At 32.4% G+C, this 10,550-nt stretch overlaps 1 protein-coding gene across 1 annotated transcript; it reads right to left on the reverse strand.

The window, feature by feature from the left end:
- Window positions 1–264: 264 nt before the first annotated feature.
- On the reverse strand, window positions 265–6,492 carry LOC130612499 (carnitine O-acetyltransferase-like). Its single transcript, XM_057433822.1, has 13 exons — window positions 6,407–6,492; window positions 5,723–6,132; window positions 5,587–5,640; window positions 4,857–5,016; window positions 4,598–4,775; window positions 4,002–4,198; window positions 3,113–3,210; window positions 2,898–3,026; window positions 2,584–2,706; window positions 2,362–2,497; window positions 1,696–1,758; window positions 1,490–1,627; window positions 265–862 (listed from the first exon to the last, which is right to left on the reverse strand). Exons 1-13 carry the CDS (start codon window positions 6,443–6,445, stop codon window positions 653–655), a joined length of 1,935 nt encoding a protein of 644 aa, XP_057289805.1. The 5' UTR covers window positions 6,446–6,492; the 3' UTR covers window positions 265–652.
- Between the last annotated feature and the right edge of the window lie 4,058 nt (window positions 6,493–10,550).

Here is a 10,550-nt window from a genome sequence, read left to right on the forward strand (position 1 = left end):
TATTTTGTTGCCCCTTCTGCTACAAAATCTTTTGCCTTAAGATAGCTACATTCGTTTCAGGGCAAACCAACCTAACAAGCTACTTCACAAAAAATGTTTTACCCATAAAATGGCGTATACTCACTTTCGGTTTGCCGCATAACGCAAATAAGTTTCAAATTTTTAGCCGACAAAGTTATTTAACAGCCTAACAATTCGAACAATTTGTTAGTTCTTCGGATAATTGAGCTATCGGTAGCATACGGTATTTAAAACAATAACCAGTGGTTTTGGTAAATTCTATTCTACAAAATATTCTGAAAAATATGTGTAAGAATACAATGTGCTTCTGTCAAAAGTAGCCACCTGAAACATGTGAAAAAAGAGAAAGGAAATTTATAATACAGGGCTTCTACAAATGGTTCACAAGTTTACTTTGATAGGTTAATATACACTACTGAATTTGACAGACAAGAAAGATCAACGAACCAAACCTTACGCCATGCTTTAAAAGAAATTCGTCATCATAAACTGAATTCATGGTTAGCCAGCTAGTATAAATATAAGCCAGCACAGAAGGAAGATAAACTAGATTTACTAGATAAACATAATTTTTATTGGTATATCTTTTTATACCTTAGTTCATCAATACTTCAAATGTATGAATACGTGCTTATAATTTCGATTGAGTTGAAAGTAATAATTGATTGTCTTGCAAAGCTTTCGCAATATATTCACCGAAATCACCAGAGTGTGTTTTTGGATGACTGTTGTATGAGCTGACGGCATACAGAAAGCGATTCTCCATCGGATTGTAGCAGACACCGTAACCGTCAGGAACGACTGGACCAAAACAAAGAGCTGCTGCTGCTTTTGCTGGTACCTAAAGAACGCAAAAAGTTCAAATTAATTTGTCCAACCTATCTAGAATCTATATTATAATACCCGTATACGATGTTTGTCTGCCACGCAAAATGGTAACCGCAGTAACGAGACACAAAATGCGGTAAAATAAATTTTGCTAAGTTTTCTTTCAGGTGGAAAAAAACGTTCTTTTTTTAACCCAACCTCAGTGTCGATTTAATATGAGCTGATTCCAGGTTTTTTTTTGAATTAGTGCAGGTAGCTTGTGTTTTTATAAGCATAAGAGTATTTGAAATAAGACTCAAGGTTGTTGGTAAACTTTCTTGCACAAAATATGCTTACAGTAAGCTTTAAATAATCCTGTTTTATACATAAAATAATCTATAAAGTTTTTTAAATAATAACAAAAAAAATTCGGGATATCATTTTTATGTAAAGTTGTGTGTACAAAGAATAAAACCGTTAAGTAAAATTCCTAAGTAAGATTCCTTCGACCTGCTCAGGGCGAGGATGTTTCAAAAGCGTTCAATACGTTAAAAGTACAAAAGAAAGTAAGGACAATGCTATATCAAAGCCACTGGAAACAACGGATTGAACTTTTTGTACGGACTGTAAATAATACAAGCAAAGTAGCGAAATATCTCACCTGGCTAGTAGACAAGCGAAAGTGTAGTGCGTAGCCATACGCTTTATCGCGAAACAGTTCTGGAAGCGGTATGCCATTCTCTAATGCAATTAGTTTCAAACCAAGTAAATGTCTGTCGACGGCTTGAAAGTTCATAGCCTATGAAGTAACGTTGGATAAAATTTGACCAATAAATGATTTCTAAAAGTTAACAGCAGGTTGTTTACCTCTATAGTATATTTCACATGTGCTTCAACAGCTTTCATAAACAGCTTTCTCTTTACTGAGCTCTAAATATTTAAAAGAAGAACTTATAAAAACAACAGACGTAACTTTACGTGGCAGACATGCAGCACGCGTAACTTTACGTGGCAGACATGCAGCACACGTAACTTTACGCGGCAGACATGCAGCACGACAATAAACCGCGCAGTAGCGGATAATTTCTTTAGGAACCAGTCTTGTTAAAAATATCTGGCATATATCTAACTTTGGATTTCGTCGGTTTATGACGGACACTCGTAATTACTATGAAGTAAAGTGTTCACGAAAACGATAACGATCATGTTGTTTTAACAAGTCAAGGAATTGCCACCAATCCCTGACTATCAAGGAGTAACTAACTAGTCTACATCACTGTTGTCGATTATAGGTGGACATTTGTCCCCCTCATTCGTGATGTTGCCAAAGTAAAAAAAAATCAAAAGAATAAACATACGACTTGTTTGCTTCCCAAAATGTTGTGACAATCAAATCGAGAATTTCTAATAATTTACATTTAAAACTCGATCCTATAGGATCATATAGGAGACTAATGATTTTTTTGACTGAAACAACATAAAATGGATTGCCACAGAAAAACTTCTACACATAAGTTATTTTTAACAACTTACATCATAATTGTTTCGATCCATTTCTCTCGCGTATCTTGCAGCAGCAGGAGTAGCCGACCTGATTGTTTCAGTTCTTCCGTTCACAAATTTTCGAATTGAAGCACTTTCGTAAGTAGGAGGATGATGACAATGCAATCTTATGAAGTAAAAAAAAATGATTACTCAAGCACTGCCTGTATAAAGAATAGTAATGCATTGGAAAGAAATACGAAATATATTTACCGATAGTATGCCAGCTGAAGGGATACTTGAAAAAAGGCATCAGGGCTTACTTTAAATCGCTTGGGAATATTTTTTCCAAAATCATCGAAATCGAAAAGTTTCACAGTGACATCATTCACCATTCTAAAAGAAAAACACACTTAAACGTGATTATGGCTAGCACATGAGATTCTTTAGTCAACGTCACTATAATTTTAAATGAGAGGAATTCTCCATAAACGTCTGAACACCCTAAACAAATTAGTTTTAAATGAAGCCAGTAAAAAAATGTCCCAATTATTTCGATGAAAAACATTAAACACTGATATTCTTACTGGTCAATATGTTCTTTTGCTAACTCGACTCTGTCAACTAAGTCGTAATTTAGACTCCAAATTAGTTTATGAGGAGATGGAAGTTGGGAATTCGCTGGTAAGCTAACAGACGTACCATGTTCAAACTTTCTAAAGAATAAAAGAAAACATAGAAATTTAAACTAAGCATGAAAATAGAAAAATTGAATAAAGAGTTTAATAGTTGCTTCTCTTACTTTTTTAAGATAGCTTCACACAAAGCCATTACAGGCGGACCTTCGGCTCCTGAATGTTCATAACACAAACCAACCATACCATTACGGTTAACAACAAACTAAAAACACAACAAGGATATCAAGCGTGTACAGAGGTGATAACAATCAGTGCTCAGTAGTCGTGTGTTGATGACAAAAATTCGACTTTATCCGGCATGATATAATTTCTCTAGATGTTTTTATGAAAAAAGAAAATATTTTTATGGTAATACTTGAAACAATAGAAAATATATATTTTGACCCTCTTTTTATGGGCTTTTTTAGGTATCACAAACTTCTAGAGGTAGGATGTAAGGTGGGCGTTGCCGGGAGGTAGGATGTAAGGTGGGCGTTGCCGGGTAGATAATAACTTTAAAATGCCTTAAACTCCGTTTATAAAACTTAGCAGAAACATAGTATGGCAAAGAAACAAAAATTGCCGGTGATGAAAATCTGCTGACATAAGCAATTTTGCTACGTCGTCAGTTTTTAGACAACTCCTGTTTCTACTGCTGATCATCTCGAGGTTGGTTTGTGGATGCATTTAATTTGCCTAATGGTTCCTTCAATATTAGCCTTTACAATAGGACAACTTTGGACAATGCAAAAGGCAAGTACGCACAAAAAATTTGGTTATTTTTGCTTACACCACGTTTGGATAAACATTATAATGAACACATACTATAGAAAGTATAAGCATTCGTCCTTTTTTTGTTTGTTTTGCGTTTCAATAAACTGCTAGTCACTACTTAAAACATTCGCATGTTTAAAAAAATAATAAATTCACGATTACCATTTTTCAAAACTATCTGCCAGGCCTGAAATCTTAAAATAAAAAAGTAGTTCTCAGTTCATAAGTGTCTAATAATACCTGACAAATCTTATCAAACCATCTGTTCATGCTATTTTGTTGTGATCCACCTCCATGTAACATTTGTTCACATCCCACAGAGCCGTGAGGAGATTCATATTTATGTTCAGTCCCAGAAGGTACGTTGACTGGCTGATCAAGACAAATAAGGCATATTGACTTGATTATTGTATCCACGTTACCTCTGTTTTCTGGATCTTAAAAATCACATAAAATTAAAAATATACAATCACTAAACCATAAACCGTCATGTTTGTGTTCGGAATTGGTCCTTCTTGTAGTATTGCATTTTTGTTAAAACTAAACAAAGAATCAAGAAATGAAAATCAAGTCTCTATATTAATAATATCCATATTCTGATTGTCTGTTTGTGAGAGAGCAGTCGTGCTATAGGCAAACGAATAGACTAAAAAAGAATTGCGACCCTGTAGATTTACCACCAGGTTCTTAACTCGTTTTTATATATATTATAAAAATATAAAGAAATTAGGAAAAACAATGAGATCAATATAAAATAATTTTTGGAACTCAAAAATGGTCACCACTTGGTCACCATTTTTAATGCCTTAAACAAGATGATGAGCTTTCTTGCAAACCTCTTGTCAATCTTTTGTAAGCTTGTGCCCACACATTTCTGTCATGTGATGTCAACACACCAACAGGGTAGTCATCTTCATAACGAGATAAATTTACAATATGGTCGAGTTGTTGTACAAGTTCTTCTTCACTTAAAGGTTTATCAGTCCCCTCGTGAAAAACATCAAGTTTAAAAAACTAAAGGCAAAAATAAATAAAGATACAAGGCATGAAAATAAAACAATACATAAAATAAAATAGATGTTCACAACAGCATACATGATTGTTATGAGCAACCATAACATGTCTCGATTCTTCTGGAGATGTTAGAATCTCTCCATCACATTTTGCATATGGTACTCGACATGCAGACAGCAGTTTTTGGTACTGTTTCATAGTAAGGGGGTCTTTTCCAGCGTAATCAACTGGAAGACTTTGACTAAGGTAACAATATAAAAAATTAAAATAATAATTGATTTTGTGTTCAGTATAAATGTGCAGAGCGAACAAAATTTCTCAATATTATCCTGTTTATAGTACATTTCTAAATGTTTGTCTATTTGTTTGTATTTTCTTTTTTAAACCTTTTTCTAGATTTTTTAAACTTCAAATGATCTGGTTTAAACAATAATAATAAATAAGGTTCTTGCACTCAACTATACATCTTTTTGACGCCAGGAAGAACTTCAAATTTGATTATTGATATTTACACAAAAAAGCCGTACATCTTTTTTGATTGATACTTACACAAACTAAGCAATCAAAAGAAGCAATGTTAATCAAATTGACCCTACCTGCGAAATTAAGCCTAAGATATCTTAATTAGCTCGCACATAAAAGATTCAGATTGCCAAATTATCTTACACACTTCAGATTAATAAAATATAGCATATTTGGAAAAAAACAAAAAATTGAAAATTAATCACTTCTGTTTGATGTTTTCAAATATCGGCAGAATCATTATTTATACATTTACATAAACTTTTCTCAAAAAGAGAATTCAACATACCTGTCTATCAGACTTTTAAATTCCAAAACAGAGCGTATCAGCCGAGCAGTATATCTATAAAAAAAAAGGGCATGATAAATTTTGGAAACAATAAACTTTATTCAATTTCATGTAAATAAAAAAACCTGGCATGCACCTGTATTGGTCCTGATCACTGTAAAATGTCTGGGCTGGAAATGTGATACCTGGACTTGAGTTAATAACAACAGGAGCTCGGAAAGCAAAGTAGGCACAGTTGTCCCACCACTCTGACAACCAGTTATCAGAGTTAGCTGCTTTTTCCATTAACTTCTTTTGAAGACTTTCCCCTATTCCATCTTTTCTTTGGAACTCAGCAACCACATTCTTCGTGTTTTCATATTCATGGTCAAACAACAACGGTTCTAATGAAGTTACATACTTCTCCATTGTTTCACGAAGGGGTGGCACAGGCAGATGTGGTAATTTATCTTCACAGGAAAGCATTGTTTTAGGACGATTTGACGTTTTTGTTGCCATAGTTGCAGGAGTAAAGAAATTTTTCCTACTGACAATTCGATTTGATGTCTAAAATTTGCCAATTAAAAATTTGCTAATATTCTGTTCAATACAGTTTAAAACAAAAGTACTTTATAATTTTAGTTCTTTTTTGTTTATGCAAACGATAAACTGATAACAGTCAATATATTGACTGTTATTAGTGTATAATTTTTGATCATAAGTAACCTTGTTTAATCATTCAAGTAATTAACTATCAAAGTCAGGTGTAAACACTGCAAAAGAAAACATTGACAGTATGATCTAAAAAAATTGGCAGATGTATTCCCTACAAATATTTTACCTTGGCATAAGCCAATCCCAATCGAGACCATTTTAGCATTGTATATATTTATAGAAGTCTAGAAATGAAAAAAAATTGACATCTAGAGCTTGCAATACATTCAGTAAGATGACAACTCAAAATGACAGAATAACTTACACATTACATTATTATTGAAATCCCTAATTAGGTTGGGAAATTATTATACAACTAGTCGATAAGGCCCGTGGAGAAAACCACTTAGGTCGAGGGACAATGGTAAAATAGGTTGTTTTAGATTTTTTGCTGACGTCAGCAGTGCAGATACAAAAAATAATATTTGGAGAAGTTTAGTTTATTCGTTGACTGTAATAAAAAAAATATAATGTATATCAAAATAATAATGTGTATCAAAATAATGTATAGGATCATATATTTTTTAAGGAACACCGAAGGAGAAATAAGGGTTTAAAAAGTTTGCCGACGACAGCATTGGCCCGTCAAAACTCAAATTTTTTTTTTAAGAAATTTGTATACCTGTTGCCTTCATCGTATAGATCTTAAAACGCTGATTAAGAAAATGTATAGGATCATGTATCTTTGACAAACGGTTGCAAAGATATTAAGATTTAAAGGTTTTTGATTACGTCATCAACCCGTCTATTCCGAAACGGATTCGGGGAACCAGGTTTAGAAAACTACCCAAATTGGTCCCAGGTGGTCCCTAGTTACCCACGCGGTGAAAAATCATTGACGTCACGACCTTGTTTCCAAGTTATTTGGCCTCAAAGTTTTAAGTGCACTGTAAAGGCCTCCTTAACTTAATATAGTATATTGACGTTAAAGTAGTGTTATTGACGTCGCGCCGTAACGTCAGGAAATTTAACATATTAGACATGCATTTTTCGGTTACTTCAAAGGAAATTTCGGTAACATCATAGGAAAATGAACACATCAACTTTGCCTGTCACAGAGACACGGAACTGGCGTATTATTATATAGATATATCAAAAGGTAGACTTCATGTATACACACAGAATATATCTTGCATGTTTTTGTAACATAATTATTAACAACAAAGAAGACTAAAATCAGTTTCTATTTTTTTAATTTCTTTTTAGTAATACACAGTTTGCTCAAATATTAGTTGGTAACAGGAAAAAAAGAAAAAGAATCCATAAAATAATTTTTTTACGGAACTTTTGCACTATCTGAAATTTAAAAGATTTGTAACAAAAACTTTTATGATTTATTGTGATTTAGTTTTCAAATTTCTCACTAAACTTGTTTATTAAATAAATTATTTGATACTCTGCACCTCTCATGTTTTTTCCAACATTGCCTGGGTTTCCCTCACTGTTTTTTTTCTGGGATGTTTTAATAGCTTTTGGCATTCTTATATTTTTATTATAACAAATAGTCTCACAAAACAAAAAAATGAGAATTGAATAGAATCATTTTCTCAATTATTACATTTCCTGTTTTTGAACATTTATATCAATATTTCGCACTCCAACCCCGTGACATAAAATCAAAAACAAATGCTTTGAATATATTTATTTTGCTTTATTATGACGGGGGCATTCTAATGCTGAAAATTGTTGAATTAGAGTTTTCCAAGTTCATTTTAAATAACTAATTAATCATTAACATATTCTCTTTCAATTACTTGTAAAAAATCACAACTCGAATTTTTTTTAATTCAATTTTTTTTTTATCTTTTATGATGGCAGCCTGTTCATTTCTTCACTGAAAGATGCTGTTAAAATTCCAAAAATCTAAAACAATGAGAAAAATTCAAATTTCTTTTTATTGCTATTGGGCTAGAAACCTGTTGGTAGAAAGTGAAAAATTATTTGATTACTTCGTTACCACCTTTATTATCATCTTTAAAATAATGTTATTGTTCATTTCAGAGAAAAGAAGTAGAACTGGAAAATGCTGAGTATTCATGTCCACCCTCGGTACTATCCTATCTTCGATCACTCTGTCCAGGAGATGTAGTAGGTGAAACTAGATAAGGGTAAGTAAATTGAAGCTGAAACTATGAAATTGAAGTATCACTGTTTTAAATGATTCAATTTCTATTTTTCTTTTAGAAGAATACAACGCGATTATAGTATAACAGTATATAGAATATAAAATATATAATAATTATATGTATTATAAAAAAATATATAAAATATAGGTTACATGTCCAACATGTAAAAATATAGAATATATAAAAACAATTATTTCTTTTTTCTTTTCGAACCACGCCCTCTGGTTGAACTGTTTGACTGAAAAGCTCCTGATTTATATTGAGTACTGAAATGGATCTTGCTGCGTGAACCTTTCTTCTCCTCCCAACGTAACTTAACAGTTTCTTTGTTCTTATATTTAGCGTTCTTTATGCATTCATTATCAGTTGTTTTCAACTTGTTTGACATGGTTTCAGTGCACTGCAGAAAATATTTTTTAAATAAATTTGTTAGGGAATAATTTATACCACTATTAAACATGCATGCACCAAGACAAATTCCAAACAATATTTCTTCAGGAGAGTTGTTTTGTTCCTTAGGTATGATTGTCCAAATTACCTGGTGCTGGGTGTATTCCGGATTCTGTGTTTTACACCTTCTAAAAACACCTGATTGGCTGAAAGGGTAAACTTCACAGACAGCAGGTGGATATTTCAAATGTTTTTTAGTATAGTGCCACAGCTATAGCTGCTCCAAGATGTTGGCCTTACTGGGTATCTGTGTTGTTGTGGTTCATCAGAGGAACTAGAATAATGCTCTAGAATTGCACAAAAAGCCTTTGACATCGCTTTCGCACCACCCTTATTATCACGGATTGATTTACCATAAAAATTCTAAATAACGTCCCACTTGGCTATTGTTAAACCTCCTCCTCTGACACCAAGACTTTTTCCATCAGAAAGTTTTCTGCCTAAAATAATAAATAAATTCTTGCTATTCTGTGAAATCTTGATCAAAAACGGGTCACAATGAAATCATATATGATCCATAGACCATGCAATATTCTCACCCTTAAATTCTTTTGAAAGTGATCTTAATCCAGTTCCCATCCTTTTTGTTATATGATTCATGCACTCATGTTTTTCGATATTCATCAAAGGTTCATGGTCTCAAACTTTCTACTGATCTAAATAAAGAACCCCTGCATAAATAAATTTTCAGGGCTTGGATTGATATTATCCAGTGATGAACAGCCTTGGAAAATTGTTGATCATCCATAACCATGATTTCACTTTCTGATTTTTCTTCTTCGTCAGACGATCTGAATTCAAAACTTTCAAATTTGTTTTGACTGGCACAAGCAATGTTTTCCTTTTCAAAATAAGCTTGGATCTCTTGTTTTCGCAATAATTTATTTTGATCATACCAAGATCCCTTATCCAATACTTTTAGCACATTTTGTTTTTTTGATTCAAATTTCTGTTGCTCATTTTTTCTTTTTTTTCTTGAAGTTTTGAATGGATCTCTATGATAATTTAACGATTTCGAAGACAACGAAAAGAAACTTATAATAATAAAAAAATGACGAAATGCTGTATTATTCCAACCTTTTTCCCAGTGCTTTTTGTCTCGCCTATCTCAAACCTTATGCATAAATAATGCATAAACCAGAAGTTATACTTCAATACTTGATTGATTGATTGCTCATTGGAAAAAGCAGTTTAAAAAGTAAAATATTCTTTAAAAAAAGGTAAAAAAAAAATAATTATTTACCATACTGCTACCTTAAGCAGCAGTTTGCAATTCGCAATTTGCGAATCGAAATGCTATACTTTGCAAGAAAAATGATAAAATTGCGAATCAAATATTTTAAAGCGCCAATAGAAATGCTTTTTTAGATTGCATTTTAAAAATTTAAGAACAAAAAAAGGCAATAGAAAAGCTTTGTTAGATGGAGTTTTAAAAGTTTAAGAACGAAATGCGGCGATAGAAATGCTTTTTTAGATCACGTTTTAAAAATTTAAGAACGAAGAACGGCAATAGAAACGCTTTTTTAGATAGTGTTTTAAAAATTTAAGAATGAAGAACGGCAATAAAAAAGCATTTTAGATGGCGTTACAAAATTAAAATGTTTTCACAATGAGTGTTTGGATCTATCAAGAACGTCAAAAGTTAGATTTTTAGATTTTTTTTTCTTCGGTATTGAAGTTTAATTTGTTTTCGAA

Source organism: Hydractinia symbiolongicarpus, chromosome 10 (assembly GCF_029227915.1).
Source record: "Hydractinia symbiolongicarpus strain clone_291-10 chromosome 10, HSymV2.1, whole genome shotgun sequence".
Lineage (NCBI taxonomy): Eukaryota > Metazoa > Cnidaria > Hydrozoa > Anthoathecata > Hydractiniidae > Hydractinia > Hydractinia symbiolongicarpus.